Source organism: Rhamphochromis sp. 'chilingali' (genome assembly GCF_963969265.1).
Source record: "Rhamphochromis sp. 'chilingali' genome assembly, chromosome: 8".
NCBI lineage: Eukaryota > Metazoa > Chordata > Actinopteri > Cichliformes > Cichlidae > Rhamphochromis > Rhamphochromis sp. 'chilingali'.
The window spans coordinates 16,310,013-16,330,760 of NC_137935.1; the positions used below are offsets into that span (position 1 = coordinate 16,310,013).

General features: G+C 41.5%; 2 protein-coding genes across 2 annotated transcripts; one reads left to right on the top strand and one right to left on the bottom strand.

Annotated features, from left to right (window-relative positions):
• Positions 1-857: 857 nt before the first annotated feature.
• Positions 858-7,848, bottom strand: tbcb (tubulin folding cofactor B). Its single transcript, XM_080888798.1, has 7 exons — positions 7,669-7,848; positions 7,133-7,288; positions 6,833-6,976; positions 5,038-5,134; positions 4,621-4,812; positions 3,438-3,510; positions 858-3,338 (listed from the first exon to the last, which is right to left on the bottom strand). Exons 2-7 carry the CDS (start codon positions 7,250-7,252, stop codon positions 3,224-3,226), a joined length of 741 nt encoding a protein of 246 aa, XP_080744924.1. The 5' UTR covers positions 7,253-7,288; positions 7,669-7,848; the 3' UTR covers positions 858-3,223.
• Positions 7,849-8,605: 757 nt separating this feature from the next.
• six5 (SIX homeobox 5) lies at positions 8,606-20,683 on the top strand. Its single transcript, XM_080888795.1, has 3 exons — positions 8,606-12,693; positions 16,142-17,607; positions 19,698-20,683. Exons 1-3 carry the CDS (start codon positions 11,783-11,785, stop codon positions 20,372-20,374), a joined length of 3,054 nt encoding a protein of 1,017 aa, XP_080744921.1. The 5' UTR covers positions 8,606-11,782; the 3' UTR covers positions 20,375-20,683.
• Positions 20,684-20,748: the final 65 nt, after the last annotated feature.

A 20,748-nucleotide genomic window follows, 5' to 3' on the forward strand; every position in this document is an offset into this window, starting at 1 on the left:
ACCTCTCTAATTGGGTCATAGCCATTAATTACATGCTGTCAGTCCTTGTCCATGTATGTCTTATTATAGCTTCTCAGTCCACTTGTCATACTGTTAAGCTAGGGGATTTCCAAGTCAGTATGTCTTTAGTTATGTATCTGTCGCTCATACTCTAAAGTGAGTTTGGATTGCATGGGAGTTTAGCCCAAAGACCCTTACCAGAGCTGGGATTTGAAACCCTGACCTACTGTTCCAAAGAGAGCATTGTTGTCACTACACTATCCAGCTGGCTACAGGAGGAGATAGATACCATGGATGTCAAAACACAATAACTCCTTGCAATGCACTAAGATCTCCATCTGAAGTCCTGCACCCTGAGGCTCTATGAGCAGCAGAAAGAGGGAGGGTGAGGAGTGAGGTTAGTGAGTGTCGAGCCATGATCCAGGAAGAAACACAGAGCAGGAACAATCACTGAAGGACGAACCCCTGTATGGGATGTTCTATTGACATATAGAAGTGGCTCACATCAAGAAATCCCACTAATGGCTTGAAAAAGCCTAAAGGACAGCACAGAGGCTCTGATGATGGCAACATAAGAACAGGGTCTAAGCCCCAGATTTATAGAGGCAGGACAGCTGATAAGTTGCAGACTGTGTACTACACCAGGATGGAGGATAAAAGCTGAGACCGCATACACTGAAAGGCAAAAATAAGTGGCCAGAGGTCCTGATGAGAGACACAATTGAGAAAATATAGTACCAGGGGCTGAAGAAGGAACTGATGTGAGTCGAGTGAGTTTCTATTGCCTGGAGAAGCTGTAAAACAAAATGGAAACCAGATTGACATATGATAAGAAATGAATATTACTGCAAATCAAATAGATTCACTCACTTTAATAAGCTATAAGTGTACTGGTAAACACTTCTCATTTCTAATCATTACGCTTTGGCACATAACACCAGTACCTCAGATAGACACAGATTTTAAGGAAGAGAGAAAACACCTGGACAATCTTCCATGTGTGACATTTCCTTAAAAAGACTTTTACATTTGTTCTATAAGCAACAGAGGACAAAGACATGAAGAGGTTTTGATCAGTAACATAAAACAAAGCATAAATAAGGCCATTTGAAACACAGTCCAAGAGTGAGTGTTGTGAGCACAATGAGGACAGTTTTTTTTTTTTGTGCTTTACCTTGTGTTTTAACTTGATGGCCTTCGAGTATGTACGATCAAAATGCATCTGAAGGTACTTTGTATACTTCACAAAAACAATTGGTAAGGGTGCTACAGGCGGTAATCATAACCAGGTTTATTTCAGAGTTTACTCAAGTGTGAATCTTATTAACATTTAAATAATTTCCTCTGGGACTAATAAAGTATTCTGATTCTTATGTTCTCTGTGAAATTTTACATGCTGTGTTTACATTAAACTGCAGCAATTAAAGACTTGAAAATATGTTTGGGGGGGGGGGGGGGGGGGGTGTTTTTTTTGATGCAATATAAAATCCATCTCAGGTTTCAGACTTGAGTAACAAGTTTCACCTAATAACTGGAATAAACTCATAGTTTTTAGATTCACGCTTAGATTTTTTTTAAACATCCAGTTTATATACAGTAGAGCTCAGGCTGAGCAATCAGTGAGCAATCACTGGTCACTAGAGAAAAAAAATGCATTCTCCATCACCAACCAATGAAAAGTTGAATTTCAGTGATTTAGCGGTTGCTCGAAGTCATATTTTTGGGTTGCCAGTGGGTCGCTGGTCGGTCTGTAGGCATGTGTGACTGGAGCTTTAAGTAAATTCAAATTGCTCAGTGAAGAAAATAGTAAAATTGAGCCTCATCAAATTTTAAATGCGAAAGCTCTTTTAGTCCAGTGGTTCAAAAACATGCATGATACATTCAAGCGCACAAATTTAATGTTTAACAAGAACAATCGTGTCACAGAAAAATTAATGGAAATTACATTTTATCTTTGCTCTGAAAGCTAAAATCTGGACTGTTGCACATCCTACGTCCAAACAAAAATAACGAATTTAACTTTTAAAGAAAAAAGAAGAATATCAACCCTTGCACACTTTGGCACAAAAATTTCAGGCACGGTTTGTCTATGAGGAAATTTTTAACTGCAAAGTACGACGAAAAAGAGTAGGAAATATATCTGGTGAGATGGGATCTACTGTTTCTTCCTCTTCTGCCAAAATCCTTGTGAGTCAGACATTAAATTTGCCAGCGAGCAAGAATCTTAAATGACAGGAAGAAAAAGCACCTCGGGTTTAACTCACTTATACAAAGTTAGTAACACAATGCCGCTTTTTATCTTAGTGTCAAAGTGTGGCTGGGTGATTTTTTCCTACCAGCAACTCAGTCTTTAAACCAAAAAAGAAATGCAAAGACTACAGATAACTATAAACAGCTATATACAATAATCTTTGTACACAATGACATTTACTAAACATGAGAACAAAAATAAAGTACAATTACAGGAAGCGCTATGAATTGAACAGAAGTGTTTGTAGTAAGGAACAAACAACAGAAACCTTCATTTTGCTGCAAAAAAGAAAAAAATCCCCAACCTTATGAAATGCCTGTTGGTACGAGAACCCAAAAGTCTGTCAAGTTACTGAGAGAGTGCTTTAGGATCATGCCTTCCAGAGAAGCACAGGCAAAACAATTCTAATTTGCCACACTAAAATGACGCGCCATCTTGGTGAGCGGATAAAGGTGCGAGGTTGGGGCAGAAAACTAGTCCTACTGTACGCGCCAGACGTCTGCTTTATATTTTTATTTACGATTGAGTTCATGTTTGTTTTATAATTCATAGATTCATTACATAAGTCATCTTTTCAGGATTAATAAATGTGAAAATATATGTGTTTGCATAAAGTAATTTTAAGTCACTGTTTTGGGATTGGAACCTAAAAGGGGGTACCTCTCACTTTAAGTATGTAAGTGCAATAGTAGCATGAAACCCTGTGTGAGAGGGAAGGGGAGGAGCATGGACAGAGAGGTTAGGAGTCTCACGGTTTTCTGACCGTGTGCACAGCTAGTTCTGGATAACTGCTATTTTTTGGAACTTTCATGCTTTTTTAGGAAGGAGTTCATTGTTACATCTTCAGTTTGTAATAAATAAACAGTCTTCAAATCATAATGCAACTGGAAGCATTTCTTTTGGAAACCAGGAACACGCGTCAGCCATAGACTCTCCTTTTTTGAAATTCGTTTATTGGAAATTACCCTACACCTACATCTCGTCTAAACCGTAGTCCTCCTCAGGGAAATCCCCCACAGTCACACTCAGGGGCTTCACAAACGCACCGTATTTGCTCTCGCACTCAAAGTACTGCTTCCCTTCGACACTACAGAGATACAATAAACAAGGCAGAGTCAGAAATCAGGACCAGCGTCACTGAAACTTTGAATTATTTAAAAACAAAGCCAGAAAAAGGCCCTCTTACGTTCCATTGTGTTTGCCCAGTGGTTCATCGTACTTCACACCCACCCAGTAGCCCGGCTTGAAATCTGTTGTTCCTGCAAGAAATGCAACACTTATTGAGCTCTAGCAGGGCATATTAGGAAGACTTTGACTTCACAATAATGATATTATATGAAAAAAGAAGTGCAAACCCCCACCAAAGCAGCTCACTCTCTGGGAAGTATTTACTTTTAAGGAACTAGTATTTTATTTTCCTAGAAGTTTGTAGTGCAGTAAAAATAACACATTTTGTCAAACATGACATACTATTTTAAGTCTGCATACGGTACTTGCTATAGTTTGACAATACACACCAGACTTGTCATAGTTATAAGCCTTCTTGTCAATTATCAACCAACAAAGTTGATGATCATTAAGTTAACCTTGAAGACCTTGGCAGATGTCAGTTTTAATGGACTGTTAACATGACCCCCCTCTACACCACTACGAAGTTTTAGAAGAATTCATTCAAAACTTTTTAAGCCATCGTACAGACAGAAAGAATGGCACGCATGGAAATGCTAACAACAACATAACCTCTTTGGGGACCTTATTGAAGTTAACAAACTACCTAAACTGAATCACTTTTATTTGCTATGTTTTTGGAGGGTGACACTTGGCATTAGTACTCAGGTAAAGCTGCTTTCAAACTAAACTGGAACATGTTCACCTCACAGGAAATGTAATTAGATTTTCTAGGCAGACTTAAAACCTGCTAATAAAATAGATTAAACAAAACAGTAGGGTTAGGTTAATTGGAAACAATAAATTGCCCATAGGTGTGAATGTGGGAGTCAATGTGTTAGCCCTGCGACAGACTGGCGACCTGTCCAGCATGTACCCTGCCTCTCGCCATAAGACAGCTGGGATAGGCTCCAGAGCCCCCCACGACCCTGAAAAGTATAAGCGGAATCGGATGGATGGATGGATGGATGGATGGATGGATGGATGGATGGATGGATGGATGGACAAAACACGCAGAATCCAAACGTGATATTTAGCGTACTAAAAAAAAAGTTTGTCCTCCACTGACATCACAGATTTGGGAATGGGCCTTAGATAAATGACAGCAAAGTCTGCTCTGCAGGACAGAAAATCCTCAGCAGCACAGGGTTTACACTAATGTCCTACACAAAGTAAACCAGCTCAGCTTTATCCACACTTACCAACATACATGACTGTGCCAAGCTTCGTGGGCTGACCGGGGACCTGCACTTTGCAGCGGCTGCCAACAGCAATGGCATCGGCAGCAGCCTTCTGCTCCTCTTCCCGTGCAGCATTCTCCGCCTTCTTCTTGGCCATTTCTTCCTCATTGTAGCGACCCACACGTTGCTTCTTCATAAATGACCTGGCTGTGTCTGAAGGAAAGACACAGTTTGTGATAAATGCAAAGCTCTTCAAAACAGACTGAAGTCTATTCATCTTCATTCTCATGAAGTAAGTCATCCACATTGGAACCAGCTATCAATAGTTAGCTTAAAAAACATAAACAGAACAAGTGCAGAATGCAACTAACGATCATGGACATACTTCCCATTCAGCTGACTTATTTTTTTTATTTATTTAAATAAAAAATACTGTACCTGTTCTCTTATCATAAGCATCATCTGGGAGCTCAAATTTCTCCACTTTGGAAACATCAGTGAACTCGCCCATCTGCCCGCCACTTCTATCAACAACCTGTAAGAGAAACAACGTGAAAGACAAGCAATTATTAAGTCACGCTGTTGTGACTTAGTAACAGCCTATAAAAGCCACCAGAACTTTAGCTTTTAGCAACTTAGATATGATCTTTTGTTTACTGTTGTTAGTGTGGTAATTGTAACATTATTGTTGTTTAACAATAAATCAGTTTTACACTTACTGGACAATTTAAGTGAGTGCTAGTGTATTTAAATGGAAAGGATTATTACCTTTTCAATCATTAAAACACTATCTGCACAGCAGAGTTCTTATTTTTGGACATCAAAGTTTCTGGATGCATGCAGAGTGAATAGATTTGGGATTCAGACACTTAACTAAAAACCCCATTCAATGCCAGAGAGGGATGCTCTATCCCAATATATTCAACTGTGTTGTTAAACCAGAATCATGTAATGCCAGTGTTACTATGCTGAAATGTAAACCAGTTTAGTCTAGTCGTAGGAATTAAAGGATTTTTGTCTAAAATAAAAAATATAGAAAAATCCCACCCTTGCAGTGCTTTCTTAATTTGTTGCATATTTGTTACATTTACACGTTTATCAACAAATTATATTAGACAAAGATAACCCAAGTATATACGAATGGCTTTTAAATGATGTCCACATTAAACACGTTGCTTAGTGCACTGGCTAGAGTCTTGGTCCTTGTGAAGCTCTCCCAAGTTCTTGCATCAACTACTCAAAATTAAATATTCCAATATGAGATTTCTGATTGCAACAAGCTACAAGCCATTATCAACAAACTTATAATAATAAAATAAAATAAATGCAGCAAAACGTTTCTCTTTACATGTAATGATAATAGATGTTTAATTTTTGAAATAATTTACAGAAGCAATTAACTTTTCCATGATATTCTAATTTTTTTGATACATCAGTACATGAGTTTCAGATGACTGGATTATGCTTAATTTATTGTACTGCAGTTGAATCTCCTTTCTGAGGTATTTCCCTACAAGAGTCCACAGAGAGAAGTTTGCAAACATGCTCCCGTGCAGTTCCCCCAAACTCCCAACTGCACAGTGCTTGACGTGGATGACACTGCACATCAGTTCAATGGTGACTTGTTGACAAATGGGCATGAATAGGGAAGGAACTAATATTGGAGTTCATCGGGGACAGGAGATGCATGCAAAGAGTATCTGGATTGGATACTTTTCATTGTTTTTAAAAACTTGGTTTCCCTTCTACTTTGTGTATGTTGCAACACTCTTCTCTGTGGCTGGCTAACAGACCAGCAGCAGCACAATCGAGACTGGCCTACAGACTAGTTGTACTTTTGACACTGACCCATTAACAATAGATAGACAGTCCAGAGCTCCCCACACACTACCACAGCTGAATCTCCATTAAAGAATCAGACACTAATCCATTACGTGACCTCATATACATGCTTAAAAACAAAGTGGTATAATTCTGACTGAGGTTAGAAGTTGTGTAGTGAACACATTATTGTTCTAAAATTTTATATAAATCCTCTCAGAGTAAACATTTAAAGCTGATCATTCAGCCAGCATATGTCATTATGTCTCTCTCTGTGAAAGTAACTTTGACAGATAGCACGTTCAATTCAAGTGAAATAAACTAAAAACCTGTCTCAACCTGTATTTACTCCAACATCACAGTGATCTGAGCCACAGTATTACAAGAAGCTCCCAACAGAGCTGGGACATACGTGTATTCTGCAGTCGTCATCCACAGGATACGATCCTAGCAGAGCTTCATTCTCATTCATTTTTTGCAGGAACTTGTCAGATATGCTGAATAACTCCAGGTCCATGCAGGAGGCCGGTGCACCCATAATCATCTCCAACTTTCCCTGAATGCAACGTTGCAAATAGTTCATGTAACACAAAAGAGGTGACGTTATCAATTGAATGTGTCATTTCAATATCAACAGATATGTTAACAAAGAGAAAACCCAACAACAGACCCATCCTTGAGGGTTTTAGTGGTGCGCTGTATGCTGTCTCACCTTCAGTTCTGCTATACTGATCCCTCTGTTGAACCTGCGCTGCACCTCGAAGGAGGAGAGGGTGCTTGTTAAGCGCACATTCACCGTGGGATTGGTTATTACTGTCACTCCGCTGTCCATTTTCCTGTCTCCTTGGACTCGGGTATTAATCAAACACTGAAAACAGGAATAAAAAATAACGTGACCCATTCAGCCAACGGGACTGAAGCTCATACGCCATCTCATAGCTGCAAACAAATTTAAGTCAATAGTCAAACAACCACAAAGACTTCCAAAAAACTGCTCCTTTTCCACCGATAGTAGCTACTTAAGCCCTTCTCTGATATTAATCCTGTCTGAAGTTAAATTTTACATATATGCTTGGTCTCTCGTGTTTATTCGTCATATTAGCTGTGATCGTATAATTTTAAATAACCATTTTTTTTAGCTGTGTAGTTTAGAGTAGCTAGCTACGTTAGCCACTGGGCGGCTAGCAGAGTCACGTTGGACTCACTCGGGACCCTGAGACAGACGGCAAGGTTGCCATAGTTACTTACAGATTATGTATATTTTCCTCGATGGTGCTGAAAAGGCCTTTGATCTTTGTATCTACAATTAACCGGAAGTATTCATGACTACTTGATTATAATAGCAGTGAAAATGGTGCATGTAGCCTAGATCTGTGGGTTTGCCAGAAAATTATAACCTCAATTCCTGCTACGCCCAACTCTGGAAGGTTCCACCCGCCTCCAAACTGGAACACGGCCAATCACAACGTAGGAAGGAGAAATTTTAACCAATAGCTTTACGATACGAAGAAACAGACCCTCAAGACCCGCCTATTGACCGCTAGATTGGCACAAATGGTGGCCAATCATTCGTCAGGAGTAAATGCGACCGTAGAAATAACCACATAGTGGCGCTGAAGTCCAAAATAAACTATGTAGAAGACTAAGCTGGAAACTTTCTCTTTATTATGGATTTGTTTTAAAATATATTTTTAAGACAGAGTATTCGTAGAGTTTGATTATAAGCACTACGCTCTATTATACAATTTTTACCCTATTGCTATTTCATACTTGGTCGACTAACAAAGAAATCTCCCCTGATAAAACCCAGATATGTGGTGAGTAAATTAAAGCACAGACAGAAAACAGAAGTGTCAAAAAAGCTGAGAACCTCAAGAAAACATAAGGGGGGGGGGGGATGACACAAGCCTACAGCACCACAGTGAGGATTTACATGCCTGTGGTTGTTAATGGAGATGCAGCATGGTCTCATTCATAGCTCATTTGCAAGTCATATTATAAAATACGCTGGGCTTCTTTCTCTGTTTGACACATCTTTGAGCTTGGGTACAAGACCTGTAAATACGCAACCTTTCAGCTTCAATAACTGAAATAGTGTGTCACATACAGCGTAGCAGTCTAAATGGGTCTTTGTTCTGTCAGTTTAATAAGATATCTTTTGTAAAAACTCAGAACACATGAAACATGTTTGTGTGTGCCTACACGCATGCGTTTGTACTGAGAGAACACATGAAACATGTAGTGTAACCGGTGTGATTCTGCGTTGTGTCGGATAAAAAAGGTAAAAGAAAGAAAGACCTCCAAGTAAATAATTTGCCCACTCCAGCTCCTCTCCCACAGGGGATTGAAGATGGAGATTGAAAATGTGACGCCATTCAGGGGTAAAACCGCAAAGGATTCTGGGAACTCGTGGCAGGAGGTACTACCGCACGCAGGTAGAAAAGGGCGCGGCATTTATTTTTACATTAAACATAAAGTATGCATTTACACGTAACATATTTGACATAAGATAAAACAAAAACAACAACATGAAATCCGACATACCTGATAAAAAAGGTAAAAGAATACAAACAGTGGGGAAGAGAGTTAGCTCAACCCACCACAACGTCCAAGCTAGCAAGGAGTATATATTCATGCTAGCATTTATGGCGCCTAAAACACATTTATGATACACACATACTACACACTTATAACATCTAACAAAAACAGGCTTAATAATGACAATAATTGAACTAAAATCGCAATCAGAAACATCCAGGTGGCTAAATATGCATTATATGTGTGTTTTGTTTTTTTTTTGTCTCTTTTTTTTTAAATTATTATTATTCTTATTTTACTTTTGTAATAATAATGCTTATAAAGTTGTGAATGATGAATTTCGGCTTCAATGAAGGGGATTAAATAAAAGTATTGAATTAACTGTTTAGGAATTATAGCCATTTTTATACATAATGCTCAGGTGAAGCCTCTAACAATCTGGACCTGATTTAAAGTGTCGAATTCTTTTTTTTTTTCTTTTTTTTGCCTGTCCCGTTTAGCTCTTTTGCCATCAGAATTGTTGTCTAAAGGCAAAGAAAGATGCCCAACGGATTTACTTTACCAAATTGACCATCCCAGCCTTGCCGTAATGGTCCATTTGATTCACCTTTTATTGTTTATTTTATTTTCACTTACTGAATACGGGACAGACTTGACTGGGGGAAAGAAGGGGAGAAAGAAAGAGGGAAAGAGAAACAGCTGAGAAGAGGGACGGGGGAGAAGGGCAAAAAACAAAAACCAACAGAATGAGCAGGAAAAAAAAAAAAAGAAATAAAAAATGCATATATCGATCACCTGGGTCACCTGCTGAGAAAGAAAAAAGAAAACAAGCAGAAGAGAACAAGAGTAATAGAATAAACAACATCACAATGATATATGGGAATATGACAGTAAATACTAAATATTAAACATTATTGTGCAGCACATAAGATCAACAGAACACAGTGTGCTTTGAGGTAGGAGCCAAAAAGGGTGTAGTTTGTGGGTGTGATCACCCGTGTGTACACCTGTGAGCATGAACGCGCTTGTTTTTTTAAAAGGTTCCTTTATGTAATGATCTGCTAGAGGGTGTGGGGGGGCCACAGCCCCGTCCTCCAGGGCATGAAGCAGGTATGGAGGAGATCAAAACTCCAGACATCCAGAGGCCCCCAGAACACAAGAGACCATGTGTGTTTTAAAGTGTTGGAAAGAAATGACACCCACCTCTCCCACAGGGGAATTGTAGAAAAGGGGAGAGGCAAAGGGGTACACTGTATTTATAGGATTGCACCAAAGAAGAAGAAGAAAAGAATGAGGAGGGGCTCTAACTGACAATGAACATAACTACAGGCTTGGAGGTCCTAAAAGTCAGGTATAAAAGGAACGGTTTGGGGGTTTAGAACACATTTTGGGTAATTATAACAATGTGATTTATGACCCTGTTACAGTTGCACTTAAACACGTTTGTGTGTGCCTACACGCATGCGTTTATACTGAGAGTATTTGCATTAGGCAACCACCTCAGGCACACAGAAAAGTGATGACAACATGTTCAGCCTGAACAAACAGGGAAACATGGCCATACACGATGCACAACACACATAAAACACATGCAACCAGCATTGCCCTTGAATAAAAGCATCACTAAAGGCTGGCCAAGAATGACTTCTAACAGGTAATCTGTTATTAATCAGAATAATCACATATATTTAGCAGATTATAGCAGGTTCATTTACACAGATATTATTATTATATATTTTTATTTTACAGCAGCCTACATAGCTATTATTTGTTGCACTTCAACTATGATAATAAATATTGTTTACAGTGTAGCTTCAGCAATAATATTGAATGTAATTCAAAATGATAAGAAAGGGACAGTTTAGTGTTTTGTTTGTTTGTTTGTATTTTTTTTTGGACATTATTGGAGGTTATACATGAAAATATGGCATTCTTAACTCCAAAATACTAAACCATTGAATAGGTGCTGAACAACATAAATGTTAAACTATTATGTAGCACGCGCGCGCACACACACACACACACACACACACACACACACACACACACACACACACACACACACACACACACACACACACCTTCATACACCAAGTGACTTTTTGCACAATATTCAGTCTTTTGCACATTTCTATTGCAGTGTTGTGTCTGCATCGTTCTGTTCTGTCTGGTGTGGTACTGTCTTTGTTTTGTTTTGTTGCAATTTTTGCGCATTGCACTTTATGTAGTCCTGTGTTGATTGTCTGTTATATGCTATATGTAGCACTGTGGTCTTGGAGGACCGTTGTCTCGTTTTACTGTGTACTGTACACATGGTTGAAATGACAATAAAGCCACTTGACTTGACTTGACTAAATGAGAACTTCGGGACTCAAAGTACATTTATAAAGTATTTACTATTACAAGGCAGTAAGAAAAAAAATGTAGTATTAAACATTTTACATATACATTTGTGAGTGTTTAAATTCTCACTTACAGTTTGACATTGTATATATTTACAAGGAGAGGCCTGCAATTCAGAATCCAAAGGGGCCACACGAGAAACTGGGACTGTTGTGGAGGGTTGCTTATTCGTGTGGCCCCCTTCAACAGTCCCAGTTTCGCCCCTGCTTTAAAGTTTCATTTTTCCAAATTAAATACTCAAGCTATGGGGGATGTGTTTTTTGGGGGGGTTTCCAAAATAAAAGCTCTATGTGAGATTTCTTCTCCAAAATAAAAGCCTAATTTACCTCCTAGAAATTTACCGGGATGTCTTAAAAATGTCAGATATCCAAAAGCAAAGCTTTCTAATTACCTTTGCTTCATTAAAAAATAAATTATGTAAATGCTCCGTATCAGTCTTTGCATCGGATTATTTGATAATCAGAAGCAACCGCTCTTGCTTTCCCTCCGATGTCTGTGCGGCTTGAAAAACAAAGGGGCGTGGCCGCCGTTGTTCATCGAGCACGCTCGCGGTTTGGAGGATGGGAGAGAGGACGGCGCTGCAGAGGGAGGGAGCGAGGAGGAGGAGGAGGAGGAACTACGGGTGGAAAAAAAAGTTAAAGTGAAAATGGCTTCCTTGTCTTTGGAGTCCACAGAACAATCTGAGAACAGCACAGGGGAGCCAGCGGGGTCGGAGACCAAAGAAGAGAAAGATCCGCTCCAAATTTCGGAACAACTGCTCCAAAGTTTCCAAAAGTCGGCGCTGAGTTTTTCCACTGACCAGGTCTCATGTCTGTGCGAGGCCCTTCTGCAGGCGGGCAATGTGGATCGCCTGTGGAGATTTCTCTCCACTATACCTCCTTCGTCCGAGCTGCTACGTGGCAACGAGACCCTGCTAAAGGCCCAGGCACTGGTGGCTTTCCACCGGGAGGAATTCAAGGAGCTGTACGCCATCCTGGAAAGCCACAACTTCCACCCGTCTAACCACGGGTTCCTGCAGGACCTGTACCTCAAAGCCCGCTACAAGGAGGCGGAGAGGTCCCGGGGCCGTAGCCTGGGCGCAGTGGACAAGTACCGGCTCAGAAAGAAGTTCCCCCTACCCAAAACCATCTGGGACGGAGAAGAGACCGTGTACTGCTTCAAAGAGAAGTCCCGCAATGCCCTGAAAGAGTGCTACAAGAGCAACAGGTATCCCACTCCGGACGAGAAGAAAAACCTGGCCAAAATCACCGGGCTATCCCTCACGCAGGTCAGCAACTGGTTCAAGAACCGCAGGCAGAGGGACAGGACCCCGTCCGGGACCCACAGCAAAAGGCAAGACCCGCAACACTGGAAACACAATCCAGCTGTCGCCTTTATCTCTGTTTGCGCTCTAAGTTTGGTAGCAAGCAAGGAGTCACAGCCTGAGCGGCAGCAGCTGCTGTTTTTTAGCTGTCCTGTGTTTATCTGAACGAAACTTTTTTTCTTTACTTTGTCTTTTATAGCGAGGGCTTATCAGAAAAGTCACTGAAAGCAGCACATAAAAGCTTACCAATTAAAAAGCGCGCAGACCTACAGAGGGCTGCCTGCAGGAGTGCACAAATCAGTGTGGCAAAACTCAGAAATGGCACGAAGTAGGAAGACAAACAGGAGGTGACTTCTGACAGCAGTGAGGCCACACATGTCTGACACCAAGAGCATGTTGCTTTGTTATGAAATGTGAGATCTAGGCGCCCACTGTGGCTCAAGTTTCCTGAAACCCTGCACCGCATCCTGCAGAGCCACAGGGTGACAAAGGTTAGGGGAGGAAAAGAGCGTAAACTAAGGCAAAGGTGGGAGTGTGGGGGGAGGCTGAAATCACAGTTTTAAAATGAAGATTTCTGCAAGCAGTGGGAGGGGAAGTTTGTGAAAAGATAAGAAAGATAAGTTTGCTGTGCTGTATCAAACCCCACGGTCTGGCAGACTGGGGCCACCAGGATGCTTTATTTTCACACATTAACCACATATCACCAAATGTATCCAAGTGATAAGAACATATTCCAGCTTATTTAGAAGTTTTATTATCAATTCATCTTAGTTTCAGTTACATTTCCACAGAGTTTTTGCTCATTTTAGTTTAGTTTCTTTAGAAAAGATTCGGTTAGATTCTGTTTTAAAACTGGGACACGCAACTCATCGTGTCTGATTAATGTCAGTCTTAAAAAAACAAAGCCTCAGAACCTCCTGATGCATGTTGTGCTGACAAACTTGACCAAAGTGACAAAGACTAAAACTTAAAAATTAGGATTAATGTCAGTAGGTAGGTAGGTGATCATACAGCAACTTTGAGCCCCACTTTTTGTAATAATCCTGATGTTGCATTTATAAAGGTTTTTAGAGTCCGTAACTGACTACTGTATTATAAAGTCTCTAAAACAGCACCAATAAGTATTTTTGCCTTAATTCACAGGAACAAAGATCACCAGTAAACATTAGTGTAAATGAGCCTGTTAGCAAATATTTAACCTGCATTCCTTCAGTTGAAACGACAAAGTCGCTGTACAGTGCAGTCAAATCAAACGTGCAGCTACCTGCTGTGGCGACCCTTTGTTAATAAGGGATCAGCTGAAAGTAGCTTCTTCTAAAGGAGGCATGCCAGAAACTGTTGGAGAACGTCGGCATTAGAAGAACGCTTTGATTATGTTAGGATTTCCGGACGGATACAAAATGATTTCTGCACCTTAAAGTGGAGGCTACTCTCCCTTTAAAATCAAACATCCTGCTGAGGCAAACTTTAAAACTTGCAGGCATCCTAGTTTTGAATTAGAAATATTTAACATATTTAAGAGTGACAGTATATTGCTGATTGGATGTGCTTTTGGAAAGTGGTTTGCTTTGTTTTTTTGTTTTTTTTTAGTATTCTAGTAATATTGAATCTTAAATAATGCATTTATATCACATTTAAAGTTTCACATGATGGTAATGGAAACAGCAGAGTGCAGTTAGAAGAAAAGAGAGTGTTACTTGGTACGATGAAGGTTGCTTGCTCAGTCTAATAGATTTGAATCCTGTAATATTATATACACAGAGCTTAAATTAGATTTTTTTTACCATCTGCATGGTGTCATTGTCCCGTCTTGTTCACAAATGGGTCGACTCTATCTTTTATTCCTCGAGCCATCAAACGTCTGAACATGAGCAACACACAGCCTGCTCAGTTCGTGTGGCCAAAGTCATCCCTACGATACAGGAAGAGTGAAAGAGTGTTTAACGTGTGCTTGTCTTATGTTGATGGGATTGTTTTATTTGAGGTGTCTGCAAATGTCAGGTGACTTCCCCGTGGGGACAAATACATCTATTTATCTATTTATAGTTGTAATGAATAGTTGATTAGTCTCTAGCGGCCTGGCGGATGGATGAGATTCATCCTAAGTCCCTTAATAGCCGGTTTATACTCGCCATTGGCACCACAACAAATTGCAGCACGCGCCAAAAGTGACATCACAACTGCCACGTCCTGGTGTCGTTTCTGCTTGTCGGGCACCTCTGAACTGTGTTCAGTGACGTACTGGTGCAGGAGCTCAGAAACTCCCACATTACAGAGAGGGAGATGCTCCAGCAGCTGAGACAGATGAAACTTTCTGAAGAAGACTTTGGGATTTCTCTCTTTCCTGTTTCGACTTCTTTTACACTCCTACCCCGGTGCTGATGTGGAGGCCCCTCTTCTATTTTTAAAAGTAGGCTTGAAACTTTCCTTGTTGATGAAGCATATAGTTAGGGCTGGCTCAGGTGATTGTGAATCCTCCCTTAGTTGCACTGCAATAATCTTGGGCTGCACTGAGCGTTTCTTCTTCACTCTGCATTTAATTACTGGTTATTTTTAATCTTTGGCTGTTTCCATAGTGGGTCTTCTGTCCTGTCTTCTCTCACCACAATCAGTTGTGGCAGATGGCCGTCACTCCCTGAGCCTGATTCTGCCGGAGGTTTCTTCCTGTTAAAAGGGAGTTTTTCCTTCCCACTGTCACCAAGTGCTCATAGAGGATTGTCTGATTCTTGGGGTTTTCTCTCTATTGTTGTAGCAGGTCACCTGCTAATCGGAAGGTTGGTGGTTCACTCCTCGTCTACTCCCGTCTGCATGCCAAATATCCTTGGGCAAGATATTAACCCCAAGTTGCTCTCAGATGCATCCATCGCAGTATGAATGTGTGTGAAGTTGGATAGAAACAACTTTAAAAAAAACAGCGCTTAAGTAGAAGAGTGCTATGAGAACCAGTCCATTATGGGGCAGCAGTGAATTAGATTCTGGATATTGTGGGTTATCCTGATGTGCACACCTCTCCTCTTGGGTGGTGGACCGTGGATTCAAAATTCAGGGGGAATCACACTCCTTGCCTCTGGTGCTGGAGAGGAGTGTTTGCCTCTTTATCTGGCTGCTTAGTTAATTATTTACCTAGTTAGTTTAACAGAAAATTAACCAACAGCAAGTCTGATTATTGATTAATAATTTGAGCTCTTTCCAAACAGACACATATTCACTGACTTTAAATTCTGTTGTAAAAGAGTTGAGGCTTTTTCCTCTTTTTGGTTAGACTGAAAATCGTGGGATGAATTTTATAAAAATAATGAATATATAATTATTAGCTGCAGTCTTACAAGTAGCTACTTTTTGAATCAAACATTTTTCAGTCTTAAGGTTTTGTTTTATTTGTGAGTTGATCTAATTGTGTATTTTCGTTCATTTCTTGTAACATTAAAAACTCATTTGTCTGTGTGTGCTTCTGTCCTTTATATTTGACCATTTCAGTGAGTCCGATGGGAACCACAGCACTGAGGATGAGGCGAGTGCGATGGATGACACTCCCGACAAACTAGACGAGGCTGCCGGCTCCACAGCTTCCATCATCTCTGTCTCTGCGGTCCCGTCCAGCACTGGAGGCCAGCTCATCCTCAACGGGTCCAGCGGCTTCCTCACCGCCTCTCTGCTCAATGGCAACTCCCTGATCTCCAGCAGTGGTGCTGGTGTTATAATTAATGGGATAAATTTAGGTGATTGCCAGACCGTCACACTGAGTCCTGTTGGAACCAGCTCTCCTTTAATACTGAACGGGGCTCAAGTAATAACCAAATCTGGGGTTGGTGTGCAGCAGCCACAGCAAGCTGTTTCTGGGGTGGAGCAGGAAGTTTCAGAAATGGAGGCCAAGCCGAGCGGCGTTCCAGCAGTTGTTCTTAACACTAACGTCACGCCTGTCTCGAACCCCATCATTTCTCTTCCCCTGCAAACCAAGACCGAGAGTGACAGTGCAATGGGCTTCATCGGTGTTTCCGAATCAGAGGGCAGCAGCCAGACGGTATCATCCTCTTCTTCCTCTTCCTCACCAACCAGCCTCTCTTCACTAGTTTTAACACAAAACCACCAACGCCAGGACTCCCTCCCCCTCCCAGCATCTCTGTCATCTGCAGGCATGCTTGTCTCCAGTTCTGCAGGGGAGCAAGGGGAGTATAGCATCTCTGCTACTGCTCCCTCTACCAGCCTCAACCCTCCTAGCTCTGTGATTTCAACCAGCAACTGCACCCCTCAGGTTTTCTCTCTGCCCCAGGTTGTGCCTTCCATCCAGGGTATACCAGTATCTCACCTGGTTCAGCACTCTTCGGGAGCCCAGGTATCCCAGTGCCCTCAGCTGGTCCCAGTATCCCCCCTCACCTCACCAGCGCCTCAATTTCAAAGCCCCCAGACTCTGAACACAGGAAACAGACTGGCACAGCAGCAACAGGAAGCCTCGGCAGCTATGTCTGAAGGTGCCACAACCATAGTTTCCATCTCACCGCTCAACAACAGTCAGCTCCCCCAGCACGTGATGCAACAACTGGGGGAGCAGACCACAAACTGTACACCCAGCAAAATCCAGACACCGCAGGTTATTTCCATCTCTTCCCCAACACAAGTCGTCCCAGTCCCCCAGGCCAAAGGTGGCACACCGGCACAGCTCGTCCCACTCTCTGTGCCCCAGCTGGTACCAGTCTCCTCCATCCAAACTTCCTCCACCATCTCTTTCCCACAGGTGGTACCTGCAAGTCCTTCTATCTCCATCCCTTCTGCCCGTCTACCATTACAGATCCTCACTTCAGCTCCTGCAGCTGGAGGGGTCCCACAGGCTCCTCTCAGGTTAAACCAGCTGAGGCCCATTCAGAGCGTAGCTCCTCCAGCCAGCACGGCCCCTACGGTGCAGCTCCTAAACTCCGGCATCATTCAGCTACCCTCTACCCCTCCAGGTATTCTCAATTCATTAAATATTTAAAAAATGTAGCACCCAGAACTAAGAGAAAATTAACTGATTATTGATTAATAATTATATATACCGTATTTCCCGGACTACAAAGCGCACCTGAATATTAGCCGCACAAGCTAAAATCAGGGGAAAATCCTGTTTTGTACATACATTAGCCGCACCTGACCAAAAGCCGCAGGTGTTTCAATATTGACTTATCATATGTAAGAGAATATGCACAAAGCGAATTGTCAGGAAAGAGATGGCTGTTTGGAGACACACCCCTTTTATTAATATTTTGAAAATCAAGTTATGGGTACATATTTGCACATGTGCTGTGCTTCATAAATGAGTAACAAATGTAGTACATAACAGTAACCTACAGCACACCAGAAAAATAGATTCAGACTACCTTTTAGGCTCAGGTGCAGTGACACGGCTTTAACAAGAAGAAAAGTCAGTCATTCACCACCATCTTCCTGCGCACTAAAACCACCAAAGTCCTCTTCTCCAGTGTCGGAAACGAACAGGCTCAGGATGGCTTCGTCATCCACTCTCAGCTTCTTTCCTTCGTTGTCACTTTCAAAACCAAAGATAATCCTCATTGTCATTGTCAGTCGAACACCCTCTGAAGGGCCGTGGCGGTGTCCTCCTCTTCATCATGCAGCAGTCCAGCCCTTCGAAATCCGTTGGTGATCGTGGATGTTTGCACACTTTTCCACGCTGTCAGAATCCACCGGTAGAGTTGAGCACAACTTGCTTTTCGCAAGTTTATCGCCGCTCGTCATCCACGACTCCCGCTGAACGCATAGCGCTACTTTGAAGTTTGTTTTTCGCGCTACTTGTACGGCACTATGTTGCCTGGCGGATGGACATGTGACCAACATACCACTCTTGAACCCCGATCCTTCTGCCAGGCAACGTAGTGCCGTACAACAGCGGAACAAACAAAACAAATCGTCTTACGATATCACAAAAATCATGGACAATCTATAGAAAAGCCGCACCTGACTAAAAGCCGCAGGGTTCAAAGCTTGTGCAAAAAGTAGCGGCTTATAGCCCGACAATTACGGTACATATATCTATGTGTGTGTATTTGTTACTGCTTCCAGCTTCTCAGACATGACTTCTTTTTCATATTCACATGAACTGATTGTATTTACAGTCAGAAAAGGTGAAATTTTTGAAGTTACTGTTAGTCAGAAAGAGTGCGCAAAGACATTTGAATGTTTTAGGACTCAGAAAAATCTTTTTAATTATTGATTAATAGATCATCATTGATTGTTTATGTGGTGCAGAAAGAAAAAACAATGACAGACATGTTTTTTGGGGGTTTTGTCTTGCAAATAATCAACAACATGTCACACAAGTCAAAGACGAGCAGACATTGACATTTTTTGCTTAATCAGAATTGGTTATGATTAATATTTTGCTACCCACCTACCCTTGGAAAAACCCAGAAACTATTCAAATTGTCATCAAACTACGTCTTTATTATATACTGAGGTATCAAAGCTTATCATTGGGTGTACTGGGGAGGTCCTCAAATGTCGTCTCTATAGGGGGAAAAGTTGAATCTATTTGATTCTGATTGGCATCCATTCATAAATAAAAGTTTGAACAGCAGGTTGCCGTGTGCCTGAGATGACCGCATGAGGGAATATCGATTCTAAATAACATCATCCAAAGCCAACACTATGAAAAGTTATCTGAAGCCTGTGGTTCTGCTCAGATCCTCTGACCTCATTATGTGCAACACTGGACATGTTTAATATAAGCATCTACCCGCAAGTTAGTATGTACCTGGGAAAATTTGAGGAATATTTATCAGTACAGTGTTTGTTTTTTTTTTCCATTGATAGCACTACAAAACCAAACATAAAAGAAAATAATGCTTTCAGAAACATGTTCTGTTTCTGTATGATATTATATATATATATGCCATTCTGTAAAACACTCATTAAAAGTATTGATCTATAACTTGGATTGCTGCATGCACTTATAAGATATAGCCCCATTGCTTTTTATATCAGCTGAATCTGGTTATATTGTTTAGATTGTTGCCAGTTTATCATTTATCATTCATATTCATAGGTAACCTTCTCCTCGGTGGTAGCCCCTACCTGAGTGTCCAGCAAGGCAAGCTGATTCTGACCATCCCAGCAGGCATTCAGCTCACCAGTTTGCCCCTGAAACCAGTCCCTGACGCTTCCACCATCTCTACAAACGGAGTGATCCCCATTCTTAACCCTTCTACCTTTCCCGTAGTCTCACAGCCTTCAACACCAACGCCCAGCAGCCTCGCCGCATCATCTCCCCTGAACTTCATCAGCTCATCTCCACCATACTGTGCTCAAGAGACTCCCATCCAAACCAGCCAAGTGCACGCAATCCCCTCCCCTCACCCGCTGGACCCAACGGCCACCCCGACAACGCAGAATGCTCTGACTCCAGAAAGCATGCTCACGCTCAGCCCCATGTACACTGGAGTGACACCAAATAGCCAAATGCCCCAGCCAGTGTGGAGCCCAGTGCCCCTCTCCACTTCAGCCAGTTTAACTCTGTTTGACGTCCGCACCAAGGGGGACCTACCTGTGGACCCAGCCTTGTTGGGTCTACCTGGTGGGGAGTCGCTGCTCCTGGGCAGCCCCTCTCCAGAGCAGGATGTGGAAGCCAGCTCGCCACTTGGGAATCCAGAGGAAATCGATGGAGAATCAAAAATCCTTACTCAGCTTCAGTCTGTCCCTGTGGATGACGAGCTGGGCTTATAGTTTTTAAAACTGGTTCAACACCACAGATCTGTTTGTCTTGTTTGGATGACTTGAAACATTTTTATCCCACATCATGCATCATATAAGATCACCATATTTTTTTATAACCTACAGCAGCAATTCTCACTCAGTAGACCAGATGCCATTGTGGTGCTAGCTGGAAATTTTCCTGCTCTCTTTATTATGAATGGGATTATTCACCTGCTGGTTCAATTACTCCTCTCAGTTTGGATTAAGATTTTTTTATTTTATTTTTTACTAAAATCAGTATGTGCCTTACTTTTTTTTTTTTTTTTTTTTTAATAAAAAGATCAGATCCGCACAGATGATTTAAGGATTAATCTGCTTGACTCACAAGTCTTGATGTTAGACCA